The sequence below is a fragment of the Panicum hallii genome, chromosome 8, assembly GCF_002211085.1.
Source record: "Panicum hallii strain FIL2 chromosome 8, PHallii_v3.1, whole genome shotgun sequence".
NCBI classification, from domain to species: Eukaryota; Viridiplantae; Streptophyta; class Magnoliopsida; order Poales; family Poaceae; genus Panicum; species Panicum hallii.
Window position 1 is genome coordinate 41,055,520 of NC_038049.1, and position 25,828 is coordinate 41,081,347.

At 50.0% G+C, this 25,828-nt stretch overlaps 3 protein-coding genes and 1 pseudogene across 4 annotated transcripts; 2 read left to right on the forward strand and 2 right to left on the reverse strand.

Moving 5' to 3' along the window:
- Nucleotides 1-1,179: 1,179 nt before the first annotated feature.
- LOC112872314 lies at nucleotides 1,180-5,436 on the forward strand. The gene is made up of 6 exons (XM_025935418.1): nucleotides 1,180-2,712; nucleotides 2,827-2,934; nucleotides 3,016-3,156; nucleotides 3,388-3,437; nucleotides 4,044-4,202; nucleotides 5,110-5,436. The coding sequence occupies exons 1-6, from the start codon at nucleotides 1,180-1,182 to the stop codon at nucleotides 5,297-5,299; spliced, it is 2,181 nt and encodes a 726-aa protein (XP_025791203.1). The 3' UTR covers nucleotides 5,300-5,436.
- Nucleotides 5,437-6,918: 1,482 nt separating this feature from the next.
- On the reverse strand, nucleotides 6,919-9,520 carry LOC112901956 (40S ribosomal protein S15a-1-like). Of its 2 annotated transcripts, none has more exons than XM_025970833.1 (4): nucleotides 9,384-9,520; nucleotides 7,624-7,767; nucleotides 7,387-7,547; nucleotides 6,919-7,265 (listed from the first exon to the last, which is right to left on the reverse strand). In XM_025970833.1, exons 2-4 carry the CDS (start codon nucleotides 7,754-7,756, stop codon nucleotides 7,167-7,169), a joined length of 393 nt encoding a protein of 130 aa, XP_025826618.1. In that variant the 5' UTR covers nucleotides 7,757-7,767; nucleotides 9,384-9,520; the 3' UTR covers nucleotides 6,919-7,166. The 2 variants fall into 2 exon arrangements, with proteins under 2 accessions (XP_025826618.1, XP_025826619.1); XM_025970834.1 differs by having other exon boundaries at nucleotides 7,258-7,286; nucleotides 7,365-7,547.
- Nucleotides 9,521-14,554: 5,034 nt separating this feature from the next.
- On the reverse strand, nucleotides 14,555-16,454 carry LOC112903008 (hydroquinone glucosyltransferase-like). The gene has a single exon (XM_025972214.1). It carries the CDS (start codon nucleotides 16,301-16,303, stop codon nucleotides 14,846-14,848), a length of 1,458 nt encoding a protein of 485 aa, XP_025827999.1. The 5' UTR covers nucleotides 16,304-16,454; the 3' UTR covers nucleotides 14,555-14,845.
- Nucleotides 16,455-24,422: 7,968 nt separating this feature from the next.
- Nucleotides 24,423-25,232, forward strand: LOC112903505 (annotated as a pseudogene).
- The last annotated feature ends 596 nt before the right edge of the window (nucleotides 25,233-25,828 follow it).

The window sequence follows — 25,828 nt, forward strand, 5'->3', positions numbered from 1 at the left end:
CCTAGAAGCAGCAGCAGCCGCCGCCGCCGCCGCCAACCCACTTTGTCTAGAGGAGAAAATTCCAGTTTTGTTACATTGCTCAAAAAAAATATAGCAAAAGTTATAATGCCATTAAGATTCATTTGCCATTTAATTCTCTATCACATTTTAGTATGCCCATATAATTGTTTTGGGGGAATGCTGATATAGTTTTATCACTTTCAAAGTACACTATACGGCTTAGGCAGTGTGGAAAACCAAAGCGAATATATGACCGAACCTCATCAAATTTTACATAGTAGATGAATAATTACATGGTAGGTGAAAAATTCGTACTTGCTTCATTTCTCATAAAAACACTTAGCAAAAGTTGATAACCTTCTTATTAAGATCTGTCTACTGTTTTATTCTCTACCAAATTTTAGTATGCCCACCCAATCTTAGCGATACCAAAAGCCCCATCATGGGACCTAGGCAATACGGAAATTCAGGCGAGCAAAATGAACATGACACCACTCATGAAATATGCCTAAAAACATAGAGGCCTCACATCGCTCCATGATAGGCGAACATTTCGTGTTTGCTTCATTGCTCACTGAACGGCTCAGGAAAATCTGATGGCGCTCAAAAGATTCGCCCACCGTTTAATTCCCTACCAAATTCTGGTTTAATCACACGATTTTAGCACTGCCAAAGCACGGCACTGTACAGCTCAGGCAGCGCAGGAATTAGAGAGATGGGTCAGGCAGCAGCTACACATTTGGGAGGTGGACCAAACTTTTGAGACTGTCACGGTATCTTGTGAATTAGTAGATATCAAGCACGTTTATACAAGTACGAAGGCAGTAGCGTCAAAGCCTCTAGCCTAGCACTCTGGCTGACTGGTGGGCCCAAGAAAATCACACCACCCAAACCCCTCGGTCCCGGGCCCACCCACACCAACCTCTCGCCGTCCCGTCGTCCTCCCCCAATCTCGTTGCACAGCTCACCGCGGCGGCCAGCACCGCCACCGGGCCCCACCACCCTCCTCCACGGCGTGACTATAAAACCACCCCTCCGCCCCTTCCTTCGCCTCCACGCCTCCCCCGAAACCAAAACCCCCGAGCTCCGCCGCCCCCCCCCGGCCTCGCCGCGGCGTTTCCCCGAACACCTCGCGCGCGCGCGCCCGCCTCCTCCCGCCCCCCCACCTCCACCCGCGCGATGGCCTACGCTGGCGCCGCCGCTGAGGCGGAGGCCGTCCGCGCGGAGGCCAAGGAGATTATGCTCGCCGACCACGACGGCGACATGGAGGCGTCGCTCGCCCGCGCCCGCGCCCTCGTGCACGCGCACCCGGGCTCGGTGGTCGCGTACCGCCTCCTGGGCGAGCTCCACTACGCCGCCGCCATGCGCGCGGCCCGCGGAGAGGGCAGCCCGGAGGACCGCAAGGCCGCGGCGGCGCCGCACCTCCGCGTCGCCCTGGAAGCGCTCACCGCGGCGCGCCGCCTCGCCCCGGACTGCGTCGACGTCGCCGCCACGCTCGGTGACGCGCTCGCGGCATCCCGGATGTACGCCGAGGCCGAGGCCGAGTTCCGCCGCGCGCAGAGCATCCCGAACCCCTCCGACCCGGCCCTCCACAACGCCGCCTACGGCATGTACGAGGGCTACGAGCACGAGCGCGACCCGGCCTTCGTGGCCGAGCGGGTGGAGGAGGCCAGGGAGCGGGCCCGCGCCTCCTACGCCCGCATGACCATCGAGGAGCTCGTCCCATCCGCGGTCCAGCGGGTGCTCGACGCAGGGAAACTGCTCGGCGCCGCGGAGGGGCGCAAGCGCGGCAAGCTCGTCGCCGAGTCCTTCCCCAACCTGGCGCGCGCGCAGTACCTCCAGGCGTACATGGACCTGGAGTTCGTGCGCAGCCTCGACCCCGCCATCGACAAGCGCCCGTTCCTGCGCCGGACCCTGGCCATCGCGGAGCGCCTGGCGCGGGCCTTCCCCAAGTCGCCCGTGATCGCCTGCTTCCGCGCGAAGCTCCTCTTCGTCCTGGGCGAGTACGACGCCGCCGAGCGGGAGTGCCGCCGCGCGCTCGACATGAAGGAGCCCGACGACCCGCAGCTGGACTGCATCCCGGCCGGGTCCATCAGCGGGGAGAACCTTGGCGCAAGGCTGGTCTCGCTGGCCTGCGAGTTCCACGAGCTGATCAACAAGATCGTGATGATGGCAGCCGATTACTGGGACTCCATGAGTGGCGAGAGGCGACACGACAGCTTCCTACGGGTGAGCTCCGATGTGCTGCAGGACGAGTACAGGAAGGTTGATCCGTCGTGCGCGTTCACCATGTCCGACGTGAGGAGCTTTGTCAAGGAACACAAGTCTTGGAAGTTCTGGATTTGCCCCATTTGTGATCGCAAGAAGTTTGTCGACTCTGGTTTGCTATTGTCACACATGTGCCGCAAGCACCCAAGGGCAGTCCTGCCACGGCTGCAGTCACTTTTGGATCAATCGCTCAATAGCGAAGCATCAGAGGAGGAGGATTTTCTGGATGGGGTAACTTTTTGTGAAGATTCAGCCGAGCAAGACATGATCTGCCTCAATAAGAGCAGTGTTGTATTCAAATGGTTGTTCTATGCACCTTCAAGTGGAGTAGGAGCAAAGCCACTTCCTGAAGTACGAGCAAAGAAGCGTGAGAAAGGATCTATGTTACTCGAGGGCATTAAGGAGAAAATGAAGACCCTGCCTACAGATAAATCTAGTACAGAGGTAAGACAGTTTTGCGTGACTCGGACATGATTTTGATTCAGCATTTCTTCCCTAGATGAACTCGTGCACTGGTAGATTTAACGAAACTAATGTTTCACTATTTTCGGATTGCAGTTTGCAGAGGCTTTTCCGAGGATACAGGAGTTGTGGCTCAAATTTCTCAAAGCTTCTATGTTGGATTATCGAGGAGTCATTCTGGAACTTGCAAGATCATTCCTATGGGTTTGTATCTCTGAATTTGCTTACTTAGGTCTGCTGATACAGTTGTTTGCTCATATTGTATACGGATAACCATCTTTGCAGGGAGAATTGAAGAAATGCATGACTCAAGATCCACAACTAGCTGATAAGTGGATCAGTGCTACTGATATTGATGCCGTATTCATTACAGAAGCTGAACCATCCCATGCAGAGGGGGATCCTGAAACAGGGGACGATAAACAGGTAAAGATCTAGATGAAGATTGTTTCCGCTAATTTCACATTTTCTGAAATGATAATACCAAGGGTATTCGATCTTTTGGACCACTCCTAAGTTGTATTATTGTCTCACTAATTGATGCAACTAAAAGAATTAGATGTAAAGCACTACGCAACAGAGTTCCTTTCAGTTCTATTATTTCATTAGATGGTATGAAAGAGAAATAAAAGTCCTAACACTAGGAATTCCTTTCAGCCTTCCCAAGCAGATGGGGCTCTGATGGTCAGTGAGGATCATAAAGAAAGGTAATTATTGTATTCCTGACTTCTTGTCCTGTTCTTAACTTTCATTGATTGATGATGTCTTGTTTAGTAGTTCTATCGACTGCTTCTACTTTTATCTTATTGATCGCAATTACATGCAATGGAATGAGCTACATAACATTATTTAGGATTGTCTAGAGTAGAAAGGGGTGTTTCATACAGACAACACATTATTGTGTCACAAGCACCTTGTCCAGTGGTTCCTATTCATAATATTGGAGTATTTGTTAGTGTTGGACTTTCTGCAACACTTCCCAAGATGAAACACTTTTCTTAATTTATTATTTTTGCCATGAATGTGCTTTTCAGAAAAGTAATTAAAATCTAATAGAACTATGCAGTTACCTCCTTAAAAATTCTATTGGGCCCCTTTTTTTGCGCTTGATCATATTAAAGATCTTGTTAGCCAAACGAACAGTGCAGCTAACCATTTGCACAGGAGGATATTATTAATCATAACAGTCAGAGTCATTACCGTGTCACTGGTTTCATTCTTGAAATTTAGTTGCCCTATCCAAATAGTCCCCTGTCACTGAATGTCTCTTTCTTGCTCATCTTCTCAACTCACAAGTTTGGTTATTGTTGCAGCAATGTTTGCATTCAACATGGTGAGAGTTCTGAGACCCCAGCAGACAATACAGAATCAACAGACCTGGCAACCAGTGTGGCTGAAAGCGGGAAGGACCTAGATGCAACATTGGATAAGGTTGATATTGATCCAAAGATCAGTGAGAATAATCAAGAAAGGTAATAATGCTCTCATTTTACTCTGGTTTAATGCTTCCTGTCTGCTTTATAACCTTTTGCAAAGTTAGGTACTTGATGTCCTGTATCTAGTATTGATTGATGTTGTCAAATGTCTAGTAGTTCCATAGTCTGCTATTTTTTTTCCCCTGGGAGGAACATGCTTGTCAAATGTCTAGTATTTCAACAAATTATCTTATTGGTCATGATGTACTAGATGTAATAAACAACATAAAATTAATAAGGTCGCCTGTGGTGTCTATTCATAACAAAATAGAGTATTTGTCATAGCTGTCCTTGTGCAGAGCTTTCTTAAAACAGTTATAACGATTAATTGCTGTTCTTAGTTCAAAAGTGCAAGATGAATCTGTATATGGATTGACATGTTAAAGTTGATTGTAAAACTGATGTCTAATATTGGGAGTGTAATGTGTGGTCGCTGTCCATGTAAGCATGTTGTACTGCTGTATGGGTTTGTAGTGCCAGCTCTAGAAAGGTTGTCTATTCTAGTGTTGCTAAGTTACACTCTGAAGAGTTAACTAGAAGAAAGAACATATTAAAATAACATTAACATGGGAAGTTTAGCTCCTCATCAATAAGGTTCAGTACCAATTAACAGATAAGATGTTTGATGTGCAACTCTGAACGTTACTAGCTTTTTAGAAGTGGCTACATTTGGTTTACTGGAATACTGCTGAGTACTTTTGCTGTTGATCACATTCGAAGTCTGATACTCTGATCTTGTTTCATCATCTGATTATGCAACAACCATTTGCTGGTTTAGTTTAGAAGTTTTCCGGACTTAACATGCAAATAACCCCCTTTTAACTGAATGCCATTCCGTTTTCACATTCCCTACCACGTGTTGTGTTAGCATCTACTAAGCTCACAGCACTCGCTATTGTTGCAGTGAGGTTCAGGTTGAAGGTGAGAGTTCTGAGGCCACGGTGACCAACATGTCAGATCCAGCAACCAGCATGCTGGAAAGCGGGAATGACCTTGACGTGAAGCTGGAGAACTTGCAGATCGATCCGAGTTCTGACAGCTCCATCGCGACTTCTGGTGCCGGCTCAAGTGGCCAAACTGGCCAACAGGACTGAGAGGATGGTGTATGGACGCTTGGGTCGTGTCGTGTGATGTCTTTGGCCTCCTGCCTAGATCGTCAGAAGCTGTAGTAGAAACATTATGCAGTTCATACTCCAAGTAGCAAATGATAGACCTTGGTTGGTACTGGTCTGGAATTAAATCAAATGAGTTTACCAGCTGCCATTCTGGCCACAAAAAAGTTGATGCCTTGGTCGTTTTGGTTGTGTGCCGTCAACAATTTGAATTTTGAACTGAGGCCATCGATATCTTTCATGTTGAAACTCTGTCCGGCTAACTAATTCTTGAGTCCTGATGAGTCCAGTCTGCAGCCTTTCTGGTTCTGTCTGTCTGCTGCGGCGGCGGCGGCGGCGCCGACCTCCTCGCCGGCTGCAGACATGTTATCGTGCATGCCGAGGGCTCCGCTTCGTTCAGGTTTGGACCGGCAGGCTCCGGTTCAGGAATCCGTCGCCGTTGTCAGGTTCCGGTTCAGGTGTTGCCGCGAGACATGTTGAATTGAGTTCTTCTCGAAAAAGAGAACAGCAGGTTTTGCAAATGATTCAGAATTTTGTCAACCCCAAAGCAACCGGAATACACCAGAGAAAGGATTGTAACTTCCGAATGACATGATCTGTCATCGTACACCTGTAAAAATAATCTACAAAAAATCCGCCGGAAAATTGTAGGTACAGCTGTCCGAAACGTGCAAAAGAAACTTGTAGCGCGTGGCGTGAATAATCTGTTGGTGCTTCAACAACTCTCTTAAGCAAGGTGAAACACTGAACATGCAGCCACGATCGTCTGAGTCTGCAAGCACTGATGGTTCTCCTGCAGCGGCTCACAGCGGCGATCGATCCATGGCCTCGGCGGTCGGCCTTACGAGACGACCACCTCGGTCGGGGCGCAGCGGGCGTGAGGTCTAATGGGCTCCACCATCTCAGACGACCGCAAGGTGTTTGTGAAAATGCTTCTGAAGCCGGCCACTCCTTGCTTCTGGACGCTCCTGTCAGGCGTTGCGCTCAAATTGGGGGATGTGTTGTGTGTAGTCGAGGATGCCGCCGCCGCCGCCGCCTCTCTTGCATAGCTCGGTCTCCTTGGAATTGTTTAACCGACCATGACCAGGCAGCGCCATGCCATGGTGCTGAAACATGCCCAGGCTTACATCGCCTAGCTACATACTCCAGTGCACAGTCAGGAGGAAACCATGCCCATCATGATCAGAGGAGACGGTAATTCGCAAGCCAGATTTCTGTAGGCCATTATGAGATGTTCTCTCTGTTTTGAGGTAATTACAGATGAACAGTTAATGAATGTCACAAATTCGTGAGATGAGCAGAGTTTCAGAAAAGAATTTGATCTGTCATCTTTTGAAAGAACTCTGCAGAATTTTTCATCCACATGACAGATGCACCAACACGCTGAAATTTTCACTTGAGTAAGCCCTAACACAACATGCCAGAATCTGAACTTCAACAGAAGATTACCTAAACCGATGTGTGGACATGCAAATAACGCACCATATTGGCTATCAACACCCTCGATTCCTCCACTCAACAGAGGATGTTATACTTGCTTTTCATGCACAATATGCCCAGCAGCAAGCACACTGCTCGCTCACTCGGGAACCAGAGCAACATTTCCTCCACTTCAAACGGGCATACTATAAGGCAAATTCGACAACAGCCAATACAAGCAAGATCCACCCACCCAGTGGCACATGATAACATTTGGAAATAAATTCGCAAAGGCATAATTCATCAGAACTACTAAAACAGCTCAAAGATCCCTCAAAGTGCTTTCGGTAATCAACTAGGAATAGACAGGACACATCGTAAGATAAATATCCTACTGCACCAATCGAGAATCCTTTCACAAAACTTCTATTCAGTAGAAGAAGCCAAGCACTTTGCCACCGACGTTCTTCCTCCTGGCTTCCTCGTGGTCCATGATGCCAGCAGAGGTTGTCAGGACAATGTACCCAAACTGCATGTCAAACAATGAAAGCTGATTAGACTATGATGGTATCAATCTAAACGGATGCAGACAGGAAAACTTTTTTTTGGTGAGAACTTGAGAAGTAACCAGTTGGGGTGAAGAAAGGGACCTGACGAGATGGGAGCAGCCGAGCAGTCCACCCCTCGATCTCCTTCACGCCGACATCGAAGCGAGGGCTGATCACGCCGCACTTGTTGAGCCTCCCGTTCAACTCAACAACGATCTTCCCCGCCCGATGGTCATCAACGTACTCAAACTCACCAATGTAGCCTACGGAAGAGATCAGTAGCCATGAATCCATGCTCTCAAATATTACCAAAAAATTACATGTGAAAGACACACTAACCATGGCGCTGCATGACGATGAGGAACTTGATGATCACTTTTGAAGAGGGCCGAATCATGACTTGCCTCTTCCCACGCTTCTCTGCGTTGTACATACTCTTCAACGCATCGTTAAGGACGCTGACTCTCACCATCTTTGCCTAGCCTGCAGATGTGTACAAAAAATTTGGTAAGATGAACATATGTTACAAAATAAGAAGAGGTCAGTCATATAGGATTACAATCCACACAAGATAAAAAGAGAGATGCAGAAAACTACTCGATACATCAAAAATGAACAGATGAAATTGCTATAACTAATAAGCCTCTAAATCACAATCTGTGGTACACTAGTACACAACTAAATGCTTAAGATGGTGTGCGAAACAAAGAAACATGACTTTCTACATTGACAGTGAGAAAAGCCTAGATCAGAGAAATTTCAAATTCATGGAGTGAAGAATAGAAATTAATTAATCCAACGGATGATCAAATCAACAAAGAAATAATTGGTCTCAAGTTACAAACAATTAATAGGTAGCTAGTAAACAGCCTACTACGCATAAGCAAGCATCTAAAATTGACCAGTTGGAAATGGAATTAACCCAGGTCTACTATCAAAAACAACAATCAAAGTACCATGCAACACTTTTGGAATGTCTAATAATATACAAATTACAATTAGCTAGCATCTAAAAGACCACATAGGAAAGGTCACGAAACTCATATAACAACATCATTATGACCTCAAAACAAATTTAGTTGTGTTCTAAGTATCAAGCCATAGAATAGCACAACGCCCTGGGTTTTGACAAGGCACAATCCCAACACAGCAATATACATAGTTACCCTGAAGGGGAATAGTTGAAACAAGATTACTATTCCGATACAAAACAGATGGCAGTAAGCAGAGCACAGCAACCAAACAACACATGAAGAAATAGAAAAATCCAAACAAGGGGTCTGGAAGATTTAGGGTGAATAAAAAATAAATCATATCTGCGCCAATAGGTAACTGAGACATCCAGTGGACACACAACAGAGACACATTGAGTTTTACTTAAACCAGATTAATAGTCCCAGGTTGGTGTCTGTTTCGAAAATGGTAACTGAGACATGTGATCACCTCTACACCAGTAGGCCGGGCTCACCTAGAAGACATTCAACACTAGCACATAGAATTGTACGTAAATAGCACAAAAGACCCAGACATGACTAACAAATTTCAAAAAAGTTCAGCAGTTCCAATTTTATTCAGCAAACAAAGCAACAGTGAGAAACCGAAATAAGGTGGTGTTTGTTCAAAAATGTAATTCCGACAGCATGTGATTTGGTGGTGTGACTGTTAATGAGCCAATTTGGTGGGTCGCTGTCTTGGCAGTGGCATCCCAAACTACTGATAACCAGATAACCGGATAACCAGAGACATGCTACACGGGGCTGAAATGGGATGACTAGCCAATCAACAAATAACAAGCTCCAGATTCCAGTGATTAACAAATAATATCGCATCAAACAAGCAGCGTGACCTAGCAGCATTTCTGCGATTAGCACCAAGTAAATCACAATCCAGAAACCGCGACCGAAACGAAAGCTAAGGCGAGGGGTCCCACCAGAAGAACCCCACCAACAGCCTAGCGCCACAGGTGTGATCTCACAACAAGAACTCCTGAACCAAACGCCTCTCCCGAGCCGCCTCCGTAGCTACGACGGCACACGCGCACACGCAGCAACCCCGTGGATCGATCACGGCGAAGGCGGGGAGGGGTATAGGCTGCTAACCTCGGGTCTCGCCGCCGCCTTCCGGGCTGAGAGGTGGGATCTGTCGATGCGCGCGCGCCGCCGGAGAGGAGGAGCTAGAACCCTAGAGCGCCGCCGGGAGAAGAGGGGAGGCAAAGGGCAGGTGCTGAGGTTATTATACCAGCAGGGGAGGCAAAGCGAGGCTGGGCCACGCACTGGGTTTTACAGGCCGTCGTGCGGGTGTTGGGCTAGTCAATAATCTATGGGCCTGGTGGTTTTGGTCCGCGCGGCGCTTCGGGCCGTTTCCCTTGGTGCAGCCACTTGCTTTGTTCGGTGAGGACCCGTTGGGGGGCGGTGGGTGTTGTAGGGATGGGCTGGCTGGCAGGCCGAGCAAATCAGAGAGAGCCCATCGTAGTGAAGCCAGCAAGCATGCAAACAGACCTGAAACTCTTTCCGAATTTCTCCCAAAAAAAACACAGGCTATTTTCCTCCAATTATCTACTCTCTCTCTCTCTCCCCCCCCCCCAAAATATAGCATTTCTAATTTTGGCAGAAATCAAAATATAAATTTTGACAAAGTTATTGTACAAGAGTATGAATACCCGCCACATCAACAAGTACACTATGAAAATTTATTTCGAAACGGGTCTAATAATACCAATTTGGTATCGTAAATGTTGCTATTTTCCCACAAGATTAGTAAACTCGAAGATGGTTTGATCTAGTGTAAAACTAAAAGGCACATATTTTTGGACGGAGGAAGTTCCGTGGCAAGTTCATATTGGAAGTGACTCGATTCACGACACGGGTTAGCAGGTCACGAGTGGTGCAACATCGAAGGTATGCCGCTAACACACGGTAGTGATGCACGACCACAAACCTGTAACTGCCACCTTGGATAGTAACATGTCACGTCTCTCCAGAGAACCAAAAGGAAGCAGTACGACGGTGACGGGCACAAATCACTGGTACAAAATACAAAATAGATCTTTCGTGCACCCTTCAGTTCCGGCTAGGGTTGGACCCGGAACTAATGAAATAGATCTAAAAAGGAACGGCGACGCTGATGGGCGAAAATCGGTGAGAGAATCGATAGAGATTATATTGTTAGCGATTCATATAAAGGCATTATCCAGTCGTTCGTGGGAGCTCACCGTTCTCACCAGTTTGATCAGGCGCGTGTGCAGTGCCAACCGGCCGGGATAATGAGATGCTCCTCCAACCGCGCGCAGGGGCCCTCCCGACTCAACAACTGCCCGTACTACCTGCTAGGAATGGCTTTTTTTTTTCCTCCTCCCATGACTGCGCTTTTGAATTGAAGCCGGGTTATTATCACTAATTATATTTCCGGCCCATCATCATTCTTTCTTTATTTTCCAACAGATGAGCGTGCTATTAAAATCGAAGAGGAAGAGTGGTTCGTGTCTGATCAAGTGTTTACATGAAGCTCTGACCAGTTTTTGTACCCATAATCACTGGGATGCTTTTTCTCTAACCTTTTTATTTGGCCATTATTATTGGTTACGTCGTCGCCACCGTCACACACCGGCTGACCGGCGCGATGGTGCCAGACCACCAAGCGTCTCTCTCTCTCTCTCTCTCTCTCTCTCTCTCTCTCTCTCTCTGAGAAAACCAAAAATAAAAAGCAGTGACGACGCTGACGCTGACGGCCGGAGAGAGGGAGCCGACGGGAATACACACGAAGCATTATCCACTCCAATCAGGGGCTCGGCAACAGGGAAGACCAGACTATAACTAAACTGGTTGCACCTGATGGGAATCAGACATGTGGTGTTTCAGTACGTACATGCCTCTTTCTTCCCCGTCCTTCCCTCTTTTATTTCTTCGCTTAACTTTGACTTGATTACGCTTTTTAGCAGCAATGCTAAACTACTTCCAACCACAAACAGAGCCCATGTCAAAACTACTTCCTGAAATGCTAAACCTTAGCTTCTAAAAGATGCGGTCATCAGTTCTAGAGGGTGTACAGCACTGAACCCTGTGAAAGCGACACTATAGCCGTAGCCCTCTTCCTTCTGTCTTTTATGAAAACCAGTGTTGCGGCCTTTTTTCTAAAGAAATTCTGCTGGTTGGGTATGAAATAATACTCCATCCATCTCAAAATATAGCTACTTCTAACATTCAAATTTTATCTTCTACTTTCAAGTTCCCAAGTGGGTTTTCTGGTACGAGAGGTCTAAATACCCCTCCTTGCATGCAAATTAATTATAGCATGCAGATCTGCATGCAAGCCAAATAAGAAAACTATAATTATTTTTTTATTAGTGTATGGTAATTAAAGAAGGGTAATATAGATTTTTACTCACCATTTTCAATCTGTCTGAAAAACTCTATAAGTGCTATATTATAGGATAAAGAGAGTAGTCTTTTTTATTTTTAGCTTCTACCAGCTGGATAGGGTTTCATCCTGCCGGAAGCTGGGCAGGTATGAAACCCTGATCACGATTTGTATAATTTAGCCTGTATCTCGATGACCTTGGACCAAAGACTTAATTTGTCTTCCTATTTTTTAATCAGGAAGCCTACAAAGATGGAGTTAAAAAACCAACATTCGTGGCATGTTGCATCAACAACGCCGCACTTCAGTCGACATCAAGTACGCAATGATACAAATTAATAGAAAGATAATAAGCAAATCGGTCCAGAAGTTTCGTTCGGTCGGCCTTTGTCAATTCGATCAGGATGCTGCACGAATCGAACAAACATTATTAATTAGCTGCTTTATTAATTAATTATCTACCACACCTGTCCGTCCAGGAGCTAGGGTCTCCGGGAGCACACGTACGTACGTCATGCACGCGTGTGCACGGGCGTCAGCAGGGGCATCCCCTTCCTCTCGGCGTCGTCTACGAAGGAAACAAGGGTCCTGTACGTCGCCATGTCGTGGCGCCAGTGGTTTCACCATTATTGCCACCTAGCTTGATGAGCTGCTTGGGAGAAGGGACGAGCTGCTGGTGCCTCTGTGTTTGGACAGAATTGCCCTCCATCTGTCAGCAGTGATAAAGAAAATAGACAGTTAAGAAAAGTAAGCTCCTGTCCCTGTATATATGAAAAACATTAATTGACGAAGAAATATCATTTTTTTGCGGTACAAGGTCGAACACACCCATGTCATGCTCATAGTGGTTTGGGGGGGGGGGGGGGGGGGGGGGGGGGCTTGCTGAAAGTTGGTTTCCGTTAACAGTCTTAGATCTCAAAACCAAACGTTCCATGTGTGCGAATTATGTGATGCATAGATGCATCATGCATGATTCCTTTGAAGCTTTATGGTGTGCTTCTTGTGCACAACACAAGAAGAAACACCGATAAGAATGAAGCAAGTAGATTTCTTATCGGCTCATCAGGTAAAACTTTGGTGCCTCTGGCGCCTGGAACTGCTCCTCCTCCTTATTAATTAGCGCCGGGAATCTGGCCTTTCGAAAAAAAAAGAAGCAAGTAGATTTTCCTCATGGAGGAAAATACTGCACGTGTATTGTTAATTCGGACACGGACACTTAACTGTCTATCTACGCGACTAGAAGAAAGAATGTGCATGGTAGCTCAATGTTACCGAACCGGTGAGTAACTTTGTTTTATGATCTAACACTGGACCTAGCAACTAGGTTATTGACAAAACCTTGCATCTAGCTAGGAGAATTCAGCATTTGCACCTCTGTTTCGATTGCAAATTTTCTCTAACCTTTATTCAAAGCGCTTACATATTCTTAATTTCTTATATATGGTAGAAACCTAACATTCTAGAAACCCACTTTTTTTGGACTGCTTCCTCCTTCACGAGGAGGGATTCCGCTATTAAGAAAAGAAACCCACTGTTTTTTTTAACCCGGTGTACGTCAACCTATCTCTCGTCAGTGAAAACGAAACCCTAGCTAGCGCAACTATGGCTGTGCCACCTAACGCCTGTCCTCTGACCTCGAATCAACTGTCGCATCACTCCATCTTTGAAAACCAAGTCAGTTGTTGCTACCACGCACGCACCCGTACGTCGTCCTGCTCCGATCCTGCGTTGTTTCCTTCAAAGGGAAGCACCCAAAATTCACCTGTCACGCCGCCGCTCACCTTTCCGTGCTCCGTCCGGGTCCGGCGGCATGCACACGCACGACATGACACGCAGGAGTGATGGCCATGGCCTGCATGGCCCCTTGCTCTGTGTGTGTGTCTGTGTCTGTGTCTGTGTCCTGTGCGCACGCCGCGGCTTGCTTCTCGTGTCGTCGTAGCGCACGGTCACGGACGCTGGCAGCTGGGAACCGGCCGGCCGGGGCGTGGTGGCGCCATGCCACGCCACGCCACGCGTGGCCCGGCCGGCGACACGCTGCCCTTGTCCTCTCTCGACTGGTAGGGTGGCTGGAACCGACCGATCCGTGGATCTGGGATCCGGCGGCATCGCTGGCGATCTTGACATGGCGCGCTGTGCTCGTGCTCGTTTGCGCCTGCTGTCGGCCTGTGATCGAGATTTCACAAAGATTCGCCGCACGGCGACGCCCCACTTCCTGTGACCTCTCTCGTCCGCCGGCTTGTCGCCGTCGACCTCGTCGATGCTCACGACGTCCTCTGCCCTGTCTCGGATGTAAACGCATGGTGGCTGTGCTGGTTTGATGACACGCCTGCCTGTCCGGTGGGCCTCCGGGCCATGCAGGTCATTTCACACGGTCTTATCCCCCCTTCAAAGTCGTCTCATGTTATTACACATCATTAACATTTTTCGGATACATTAACATCGTTTGAAACATGCTAATGAATTATGCAATAAAATGTCATCAGCTGGGTAAGTTTTCGCATGCCCCCATGACCCTGTGCTCCCGTGACTCAGAGAAAACAACGTGCTCCCGTGACCATGCTTCGTCTTCTATAGTAACAGGTTTGTTCACGTACGTGCCTGACAGTAGCCGTACGTGCCTGATTGTCTTGGCCAGATGTGAAGATCCGTCGGAACAGAACGAGATACCCGAAGGGCCTTGTGCCTGACGCCGACGCTGCTCTTGTTTTATTCCGACGAGCAGGCGGCGCGCAACTCGACAAGGACCCCCATCACACCGGAGAAGCAGCAGCCACGAGCCCCTCGCAGGCTCGCAGTGTGCAAACGTCAAACTGCTCTGAAAATTGGACATTGGCAGAAGGTGCAGACAACAAGAACAAGCACAGAACACTTTGCAAAGTTTGTGCTTATAGGCCAGATCATGGCGAGATTGTCAGATAAGGATGCGTCCAGCTAATATCCTCCCAATCTTCAGATGTGCATGGTTCATCTGTCCTAATCCTGATTTTAAATGAATTTGCAAAAGTGGCGAGATAGAATAGCATCTTGGTACACACAAAGCTATCTTACCAATGGAGTAGGACATGGATAGTTACAGGTTGCATAAGTTACAAATTACAATCAAAAGTTTGGAATAGTACAAAAGGACAAGCCATGGGGGGCCAAAGATGATGGAGGTGGAGGGGCAGCTAGGATGGATTGGTAGTTGTACTCAGCTCAGCATCATCTAGTTCTCTCCACACGTCCACTTCCCCACCACCTCGGCCAGCGCCGTCGCGGCGGCGCCACCTTCCCGGAGCCCCTCGGCCGCGGCCTTCTGCAGCTCCGCCACCTTGGCCCGCACCGCGGCGCCTTTGCCTTCGCCCTCCATCACCTCACGCACCGCCGCCGCGATCTTCTCCCGCCCCTTGGACTCGGGGACGCGGATCGCGGCGCCGACCCCCTCCGACAGCATCACCGCGTTCTGCCTCTGCTCGGCGTAGAGCGGCCACGCCACCATGGGCACGCCGTACACGAGGCTCTCGAGCACCGAGTTCCACCCGCAGTGCGTCAGGAACCCGCCCGTGGCCCGGTGGGCCAGCACCCTTATCTGCGGGGCCCACGACGGCACCACGAGGCCCACGTCCTTGGTCCGCTCGACGAAGCCTTCCGGCAGGTACGCGAAGGGGTCCTTCTTGCTCTCGGCGTCGTAGTAGTTGTCGTTGACGGCGCCCTCGTCGCTGGGGCTCCGCACCACCCACAGGAAGCGCTGCCCGCTGAGCTCCAGCCCGAGCGCGAGCTCCCTCATCTGCTCGGCCGGCAGCGCGCCGCCGGAGCCGAAGGAGACGAAGATCACCGACCTGTCCGGCTGCCGGTCGAGCCACTCGATGCACGGGCACGGCCCGTCGCTGCTGCCGCGGTCGGCCTGGATGAGCGGGCCGATGGGGAACACCGCTGGACGGCCAGGCGCCGGCTGCCGCAGGATCTTTGCCGGGCCCGGCTCAACGGCGTCGAAGGAGTTAACGAGGATGGCGTCGGCCTCCCGGTACTTGGCGCCGTGGTGAACCATCCACTTGTAGGAGGGGTTCGACTTGTCCTGCAGCGGCATGAGCACGTCGGGCCCCGGGATGGGCACGCAGCCGGGGAGGCGCAGCGGCTCGGCGAGGTCGCGGAACTCGCCGGGGACGGAGGCGTCGAGCTCCGGGAGGTGGAGGATGAGCGTGAGCACGTGCAGGTTGGTCGGGAAGAAGAGGTACCTCCGGGCGACCCCCGCGGCGCGCGCGGCGTCGAACGAGTCCGCGCCGAAGAGGTCGGCGACGAACGCGACGAGGCGGGTGGTCCGCCGCAGGCGGAGGAGGATGTCCGTGAGCGCCGGCACGCTGCGCGCGCACTCCTCGGACATGAGCGTCTCGATGGCGGCGCCGCGGGGCAGGTCGGAGAGGTCGACGGGCGGGAGCGCCAGGGAGGACACGGCGGGCGGCAGCGACGCCAGGAACGCGCGCTGCGTGGCGGACGCCGTCGACGCGAACGTGACGAGCGTCGCCGTCGCGCCGTGCCGCGACGCCAGCAGCTTGGCCAGCTCCGCCAGCGGGATCAGGTGGCCCATCCCGGGCGTCACCAGCATCGCCACGTGCGGCGGCGACGGCGCGCCGTTGCTGTTGCCGTTGCCGTTGCAGCACGACGACGGGCCGTTGCCGTTCTCCATTCTGGGCGCGCGCGCTCGCGGCGTTTCCGGCCGGGGGTGGGGGGTGGGTGCCTTTTTTTCGGGTGGGTGGTTGGTTCCGACGGTGTCCTCGGGTGGCGCCGCCTGATCTGAGAGGAATGACGAAGCTGATCCGGTGGTGGTGGGTTGGCTGGGGGACGTGTGGTGGTGGCCGGGGTTTATAAGGCGGGTGCCGTGGTGGGGTTGGGGACCGGCCGGCCGGCGAGTGAGTGGTGAAGGGAGAGCGGAGGGGGGGGGGGCCGCGCCTCCAATAATTCAGCCATGATGGATGGTGATGACTGATGAGCTCAGGGAGGCGTCATGATCACGCACGCCGCCACAGCCGTGGATCGAACGCGAGCTCTCGCGTTCCACGGCTGGGTTGGGACGACTTGGGACAGCCGAGCTGATTTCAAGCTTCTTTTAGCAAAACTTCTTACAGAGGCTGCAGTTTTTCTTGTTTTTTGTTTTGTTTGCTCACAATACCTCTATTTCGGCGTAATTCTAATACTGAAATTAGACTAAATAACATGTTCAAAGACGATACCTGCTCTAAAGTTTATTACATCCCAGTGACATTCCACGATAAGTTTCGGAAATAGTGAGTAATCTTTTCCCTTTTTTTGTTAAGAAGATCCGGTGGACGTACAACGGATTGATGAACCTTAGAAAAAAGAAAAAGAAAACAAGATCACTCGTCCTGTATTGTTCTCTAGTTGATCGACCGTCTTTTTCCATGCGATGTGCGCGTGCCACCTACCCCCGGTGACGACGAACCGCCTCCGGCCGCCTGGAAACGAACCAAACCGAACGACGCGACGACATCGGCAGTGGCGATGCGTCGACGCGTCGTTGCACGTCGGCGGTCGGTAATGTCGCGCCGCCGCCGTCTGGATCATCGGAACAGGAGGCGCGCGCGGAGCCACGCGCCGGGGGCTGCGGGCTAGCCTACCAGCTAGCTCTTTCGTTTGTCAGGGTCCGGGCCGTTCTCCCGTCACGGTTCGGAAACACAGGTCCAACGGTTCGGGCGTGGGTGATGACGAGCTTTCGTCGTAGTCGTCGTCGTCGTCGTCCACTTCGATCCGTGCTGTACTTCCAGGTGGTTCCACGGTGCGGGCGTGTGGGTGTGTCGCGAGGCGTCTCGGGTTTGGTCTCTCCGGTTTGACGGGGCGAGACGGCGGCCGTGCGGCCGGTCGGCGGCGGGTCGCGGCAGTGTCGACCGGCCGTGTATCCGGCAGCAAGGAGGGCATGCGGTTCGCGGATCTGGGCAGTCCGTAGCAGCCGACTCGCCGCTGACACCGACTTGGGCTTCTAACACGTGTTGCACGTGGGCCTTCCTAGCTCGACCTGCTGCTCTTTCCGGGAATTCTATACATGTTGCGGAAGATTCTACCCCACCTTCCAGTATTTAAGATTCATGTGAACAAATACAACTATTGGATCAACACACTTAAACCCTAACCTTCACCCTCTCTCACCTGCACCTTCCACCCGTGCCCACGCCGCCGCCCCAACGTGGGCCCGCGCAGCCGCGCGCCGCCCCGCCGCTGGCCCTCCCTTGCCCGCGTCGCCGCCCCCTGCGGCCTGCCGGCGCGGCCCCGTGGCCAGCCGCGCGCCGCTGCCTCTCCCGCGGCCGGCCGGCTGGCACGCCCCGTAGTGCTGCCGCCGCCCGTGCCGGCCCTGCGTGCGCCATCACCCGTGCCAGCCCTTGCGGCGGCGCCAGCTACCGGCGCCGGAGAAGAAGGTGGGGAAAAATGTTGAGTTCAATATTTTCGAAATGTTAGTTCAATATTTTTTCAGTAAAATATTGAATGGGCCATCAACTGGGTCTTGGTGGACTTTATAGGTGAGTTGCTTAACCATCTTCCATAAGATATATAGGAGTCCCCTGCTCTTTCTCGGGCCGTCTTGCAAGTGCGATCGCGACAAATATGTTTTTCTTTTTCCTAAGAACTTACTCCCTTATAATCAGATAATAAATAAAACAGCAAGCGAAAGGATAATGTAACTGGTACTCTGGCAATGATTATGCACATCTTTGGTTTGATACGTGCTGCATTTTGTTAGGGCGTATTGCTGCTACCAAACTTCAATCATTCCATCAAACGTCAAACATATATTAAAGAAAAGGATATGGTCATCAATCATCTGAAAAACTTCAACATCTAACCTCTCAGATACAGATGACAGGAGAAGTGATCAGAGTTTAATGATACAAATGTTAAATACATAATAAGTTGTGCTAAAACATTTGGAGGGATTACAGTTCCGTTGTTTCTAATAATTCTGTTTAATCCTATCCCAGTGATATGCCCATGAATACGTTGCTATGACAACATTCCTAGATATAGCACCATGATACGATGTCATGGAATCAGCATTAACAACATATTACCTCCATCTTAAATTATAATTTATTTTAACCTTTCTAGATATATATAGCAAAAATTACATATTTAAAGTTTGATCACAGATAAATTTTCTCTTTATTGGTTACCATGAACTTAATCGTCTTTATTCTTAGTAAAGTTTTTATTCTATTTTTGATTTGTGAAAATTAAGGTCGATTGCTTTATCATTTCTTCAAGTATTAGAAAATATGATCCGGGACCCAATCTATAAGAAGCGGAGCGGCTTGAATAGTTCGCTCAAACTCAGAAGATGCTCTTGATAGAATTATTGTTACAGAAGTTGTATAATCAAATTTAAAATAAATTTAGACTATTTGCATTTCATAAATATAGGGCCTCATTTTATATTTCGCACCTGGACCTCCAAAACTTTGGTACGACCCTAGAGGGAGTATGAAAGTATTAATGAGTTTAAAGACCAAAATATGGTTCTAAAGTTTAATTAGACCTCAAATACATGCGGTGATAATGTAAGTTCGAGAATAGCGAGTACTTTTCTCTCACGAAGAAATTACGACCTACGTTGAGATCCGATTGACAGACGATGGATCGACGTCAGATGGTGGCCGAAGCCGTCAGCAACGGTGGTGTGGTCGTCAGCAACCTCCTGAATCGTCAGAACGGGTCCAACTTTTTGGGCGTTGACGAGTTGGTCGCCCGTCGTCAACTCCAAGCTGGTGTGGCGCCGTGGCGGCGTAAGCGGCAGGGGTCGCCATGCTGCGCACGTGCGACGTGACCGAGCCCAGTTTACAGATCTGCTGGGCCGTGGTGGGCTCGCACTCACGCGAGGTGTGCTTGTACCCCGCTCTGGGCCAGCGGTAATACAAGAGGGAAATGAAGTTGATTGCCGTGCATCAGTTCAGCTAATGGGCCTCCGCCTTCCTACTACCTTTGCGTGCGCAGCTCCTTCTCCGCCGGCCCAAGTTTCAAACTCGAGCTCGGCGCCTTTCTGCTTCCCCACCCGAGGAAAGCGGAAGCCCGAAGAAGCTTACGGGGCCAAGAAGGAGCACGAAACGGCTCGTGCACCTGTGCCGCGCTGTGCGGCCATGGAATGGACGCTCGCCGCACGTGGCGAGATGGGGGCCAGCAGCCCAGAAGGAACCTGGCCGGCCGATCCCCGCCGGCCGCTCGGGCGGGCCTGACCTGGCCTGGCCTGGCCACGGAGCTTGTCCTCCCGGCCGCCGGCACGGCGCCACGGCCACGCGCATCATCAGGACAGCCCCCTTCAACATGCCCTTGTTGAAGCGGACCAGCGCGGGCGCCGCGGCCGCCCGGCCGTCATCCACGGCCGGGTCCCAGTGCTTTGCCCCCGTGTACGGCGGAGAACACGCCGCGGCGACCCGAACCGGCCGACGGACACCAGCCGTGCCTCGAGCTCCGCGGCAAGCGCGCGCCGGGCGGGTGGGCTTATTACTGCGCAGCACAGTGCCGCCGCCCGCGCTGGAGGAGCCGCCGCCCTTAGTTCCCAGCGGCGAATGGAAGACGACGAAGGGTGCGGGCGCGGCGGCGACGGCTGCAGCTGCACATGACGCGCGATCGCGGCCTGCTCGGCGGCTCCACGCGCCCGCGGATCACGTCAGCGCGTGGGCCTCCGCGGCGACGGTGCGCTCGGTCAGCGGCGGCGCGCCCACAGCTGACGCGTGGACGAAGCTCCTCCCGATCACTCTATGCGCGGACGACGCTCGAGGTAGCTGTGACCGAGAAGGCGCTGCAGTTCATGGGTGGGTGAAAAGAAGACGCTGCAGTGTTCGGTGCTGGGATCGCAGTTGGCCGTTCAAGCTTCGGCAGCTCGCCGACGGCTCTGTGCCAGCAGCGACAGTGCCCACCGGCAACGCGCAGGGTGGGGCCGGCCTGGAGCACCGGCACATACTACGATGTACTGTGAGAGCAACTCCAAGAGTCTAGCTAAATTCATTCGGATCTGTAAAATAGAAAAATACTGGGAAAAAAGCGACCCAACAGCCTCTCCTTCTCCTCTCTTCTCTATCTGGCTCGGCATCCCCTCCCCTCTGCTAGGCATCTTTGCCGAGTGGCTCCAACTTGCCATCTTCCTCCTCACACGCGCTCCTCTTTTCCCGCGGCACTTCCTCCTCCTGCGCGCCCTCCCCACCCCTCTGCTCCATCCCCGCGCCCCCTGCCCCCCGTTGACTTGCCGTATGCCGCCACCCCCGTCCCTGCTTGCCAGCCGCTCGCAGCCGCCGCTTCCAGCCCGCGTGCGACGGTGGAGCAGCGCTCGACCGGCCGTCCCAGCTAGCTAGCGCGCGGCAGCGGAGGCGCATGTGGCCGGCCCTCTGAGCAGGCGCGGCTCCTCCGTGCAGGCATGGCTCGTCCCCGCCGCTACTCCCTTGCGGCCGAGGAGACACGGGCGTCCACCCTCCCCTCGCCGCCTCGACACCCGTGGCTGCCCCCTTCCTTCATCAGAACACAAAAGAGATTTGTAATAAAAATGTTTCTACTAAAAATTAGAGAAAGAGGTTGTCTTGTATTTCTTGGCTAATAATAATATGGTGTTCTTGTTTATGTATTAGAATGTACGAATTAATAATCAAGTAACCAAGACTAGTAGGTACATATGAAGCCAAAAACTTCTAGTATTGATTGGCTAGCACATATCCTCCTATCTTTCTCATTCAACATTGATGGCAGGCCAACACATAGTTACTCTATCTCTCACGTTGTCTCCCATCCCATCGATATAGTTGCAATACTAGAAGCTTGTTTGGTTGAACACTTGGATGACCTCTCTAATAATAGCATACATGAAAACTTGTTGGTTTATGCCTATCAAGCAAGTTTGTAGATGGGATAGTTGGTTGAAAGTTTAGTCCTAAGATACATATAGTCATTCACCCTTCATTTAGAGACGTACGCAACCAACTTGAGAACAGATATTTAAGAGATAAGGTGCCATCCACCACTAGCAAAGTGGACTTCTCCTAGTACCTTGACACTCGGAGAAGTGCTAAAAAGATAGGGAACAATTTTGTCGAGTTCTAGAAACTAGGAAATCCTTAGCATTTTGTCATGAAGATGCGAGATTCTCCTAATGTTTTACAATGACACTTGGGAATAGTAAAGTACCATATGTTAAGCTGTCACTCAGGAAATAACTATTAAGGTTTCTAGGCTGGTGGCCGGTGAGGATCAGATCAGCTGTGCTAAGAAAAACTCATCACAAGCTAATGGAGGATGTTAACGGATCTTTGCCTTTTCATTTGGACAAACGGAGGAGATCTCAAGGCTGACAAAAAATCATGTAACATCCCATGTGCTGATCCATCCACACGAAGAAGACCCATATTACACGTGCAGGCCTATCACTGCGACAAAAAGCACTCGGCAAAGACGTTTTTGCACTCAGCAAAGGCTTTGCCGAGTGTTGCACTCGGCAAAGAATGTTCGGCAAAAAATTTATCGGCAAAGCACTCGGCAAAGAGAAGCACTCGGCAAAATGTAAATTGGAAAAAATTAAAAAAAACAGGAAAAAAATAATTTATTTGGGGAGGCATGCACAGCCAGCAATTTTTCATAAGTTGTCGATGATAGGTTTCGAACTCATGACCTCCTGCACACAAACAACTCCCTCTACCACTGCACCATTGGATCAAATATGTCAACATTACGTTTTTATTCTCCACATATTATAATTAACCGAGTGTAAATTATTTGTTTAAGATAATAAATAAATTTAAATGAAAAGGTTGTTAACTACAAAGTGGCATAACTTTTTGAGATCTACAACTTTTATTTTGGTAGTTTCTTCATCCGAGATCGTTTACAAAATTTGAAAACTTCAAACGTATTTTAATATGACACAATGATTTCAAATAAAAAAGTTGTCAACTAAAAACTTTCATAACTTTTTGAGATCTACAACTTTAATTTTGGTGGTTTTTTCCATTCGAGGTCATTTGCAAAATTCGAATTTTAAATTTTCTAAATTCAGATGTAGTTTTTGTTGACAAGATGACTTCAAATTAAAATGTTGCCAACTGTAAAATCTTATAACTTCTTAAGATCTACAAAGTTTATTTTGGTTATTTTGTCATTTCTTTATCTGATATGATAATTCTAATATTGTTCACAAATCTTATATATCTCTCTTATAGTTTCATAAACTACGAGAGAGATATATATTTTGTGAATAAATTTATATTTATTTTGTCAAATAAAGAAATGACCAAAACAAAAATTGTGCATCTTGATGAGTTATACAACTTTGTAGTTGAAAATATTTTTATTTAAATTAATTTACTACTTCAAAAATATGATTTGAAAATTATCTTTGCCGAGTGAAAAAAAACACTCGGCAAAACACTTGACACTCGGCAAAGATCTTTTTTCCGGTAGTGTATCTTCCTGAGCACCCTTAATACACATGGGATTTATTCATGTGCAAATCGCACGGGATTTATTCATGTGCAGGTGGTTTATCATTCGGAGCATTCCATATTATATGTTAGAAGAATTTGCATATTCTGTTAGTGATGGGTGATCAATACTACTTTAGCATGTGTTTAGTCTAGGGGTTCAAGACGGTTGGGTTCGGTTGAACCTATTTTTCTAGGTGTTTAGCTTGGAGACTAAGAGGATTGGGTCCATCCCAAATAGGGATGGCAACGGGTCAAACCTGCTAGATTTTGCTATTCCAAACTGTGCCAGCGAAGATAAAACCCGCCCGATTAAAAAACCCGTGACCCATTATGGGTTTAATTTTATGCCCAAACCCGTGCCGATCGGGTTAGCGGGTACCCATGGGTCGCTCGTGCCTGACAAGGCGCACCGCCTAAAACAATAATCATGTATATATATTTTATGCATGTTATGTTGATATAAATCAATATAAATACATAGCAAGATAATAGTTCACCAACCATAACACTACATAGCACGTGAGTTCATAGATTAGTGGCATAAATGTGTAATCTAGCTCCGAAACTACCAAGTTTAGTGTTTAACACTTCATTTCATGATGAGCAATAACACATAGTCATATATGTACTAACTTGCAGAATACACCAATTGACCAACAAACAATAACAATATATGAAGTATTGTGGACTAATATGTACTGATTTGCTAAGATTGATCGAGTCAAGAAAATCCATAGGTTTGCCGGTCTGGGTACTATGCTCCCAAACCCATGCCCGAACCCGATGGGTCTAGGTTTTTGTCCATTAACAGACCAATGGATAGAAAATTTGATCCACACCTGTGCCCTAATAGAGTAAAAACTTGTCAGATTTTGAGTACCCATTGCCATCTCTATTCCAAGAGGGAATATACCCTCTACATCCGGGTTCATTCTATTCCTCCAAAACGAGCGATGGGGCGAACCTATTTCGCCCCCGTCATGCTCCATCTCTCTTCATCCCGCATGCAGTATGCCTGTGGGCAAGCTCGATCCATGAGTATCGGACCAGGGCAGGTGCAGCACGGCCTTCACGACTCCAGACGACTGCTGGGTGGTGCAATCTTGCTGCGGTGGGGGAGTTAGGCTCGGGGAGGCGGGCCGGTGGGCTAGCGACGGTTCAGGCGCTGCCGGTAGCGCGACTCGGATAGAGGAACAACATGGGGAGAGGAGGGGAGGGGCGAGCTTGGGCGAAGGAGCAGGGTGGGGCAACGCGAGCGTAGGAGTGGTGCGGGGTCGGGCGAGCTCCACTCGCGGTGGCGCGGGGAGCTCGAGCCGTGCGGCAAGGAGCTCGGGCAGTGTGGGGCAGTGCGAGTGGAGGCGTGAGAAAGGAGATGAGGCCCGTATAAAAAAATAAAAATTAATAAAAAGATGAGCATCCCCACAGAATCGCCGCGGGGCAGACCGGACCCAGGGGATGGACGGCAAGGACGATGCGCCGGGGAATCTCCGTTTGTTCGACGGCCCGACGGTCCTCCGTAGGCCTGCGCCGGCGGGGAAGCAGCAGCAGGAGGCTGCTGCTGATGGGATGTCCTCCGATGGTGTGGTTGCGGCTGCTTCCGCCGGCGATGCAGAGGAGATCAAGGCCGCGGAGGCGAGGTGGGTCGAGATGCCGGCGGAGCATGTGCGCTGGATCCTGGCGCAGAGGCGGGAGAACCACCCCACCCCTCCCCCTCCATCGAGGACTACGAGCTCTACCGGACCCACGACCCTGTGGGATCGTCGGATCGACGGTGTTCTCGCAGAGGAACGTCGACGCGAAGCGGGAGCTCTTCGCCGCCCTGCTCGACTCGCTCAGCCTCGCACGACGAGTTCTTCGAGTACCAGGCCCGGGTCCGGCAGGGACGGTCGGGTCCTGGACTCCTGGTGCCGGAGGAGGCCCTCGGCCCCCGGGACGGCTGGCAGGAAGACATCGACGCCATCTGGGCAAAGTGTAGAGAGGAGTATGCCAGGGAGCACCCTGATTCGGACGACAAGGAGTCTGCCATGGATGCTGACGAGGAGTGTGTGCCATCCTGCTGAGATCCGTCAGAACTTCATCTAGTTTGCTCTGCTCTTTGCCAATAATGTTACCTATCTCATCTCCTGTATCTATGATCCACCAACAAGATCAGAAGTAGCTATTTGTCTTTTGTATCTATATTCATCGGCGACCCACTGATGACTACTTCGACTACTTATCTCAACTAGAAAATAGTCGGAAGCAAACCTCACACCGTCAATAACTAGTTAGAATCGACTCCGACTTATCAGGCTCCATCAACAACCATCACGGTTTCATCGACAACTGCCACGGCTTCGTCGATAATTGTCCATGAATCAAGCTAAGACATTTATACTTTTTTGACTTGTTCTTCACAGGATCGGCTACTATTTTGGGTACACCTCTCGATGGGAATTACCCTCGGAGGCTACACCATGATTGACTATTTCAGGGTTTGGTGACTAACAGCTCACACGCTTGGTACATCAAGTTCGTAGGGCGCCGCCCACGCGCTTGGTACACCGAGTTGTGTCAGGCTCACATTTGTACACCCTACGGACATGCGCGCTGCATCACACGCTCTCGCCGACTACTTTATGCCAACGAGCATTCTTTTTGTCGCAATGCCGACTTCTTATTTCTGCATGTTGTTTTCTCTTAACAGTCGCTAATCTACTCGGGTAGCACATGCCTTAATCTGTGAAACCTCGGCTCTTCTGTCA

Bases quoted from the DNA above. Each gene is read 5' to 3' on its own strand.
- LOC112872314 (XM_025935418.1), top strand. From the start codon at position 1,180: ATGGCCTACGCTGGCGCCGCCGCTGAGGCGGAGGCCGTCCGCGCGGAG. The intron at 2,935-3,015 runs GTTTGTATCTCT...CCATCTTTGCAG, and splicing joins TTGCAAGATCATTCCTATGG to GGAGAATTGAAGAAATGCAT. The intron at 3,438-4,043 runs GTAATTATTGTA...TTATTGTTGCAG, and splicing joins AGTGAGGATCATAAAGAAAG to CAATGTTTGCATTCAACATG.
- LOC112901956 (XM_025970833.1), bottom strand. From the start codon at position 7,756: ATGGTGAGAGTCAGCGTCCTTAACGATGCGTTGAAGAGTATGTACAAC. The intron at 7,548-7,623 runs GTTAGTGTGTCT...TCTCTTCCGTAG, and splicing joins CATCGTCATGCAGCGCCATG to GCTACATTGGTGAGTTTGAG. The intron at 7,266-7,386 runs GTCCCTTTCTTC...TTTGACATGCAG, and splicing joins GGCTGCTCCCATCTCGTCAG to TTTGGGTACATTGTCCTGAC.
- LOC112903008 (XM_025972214.1), bottom strand. From the start codon at position 16,303: ATGGAGAACGGCAACGGCCCGTCGTCGTGCTGCAACGGCAACGGCAAC.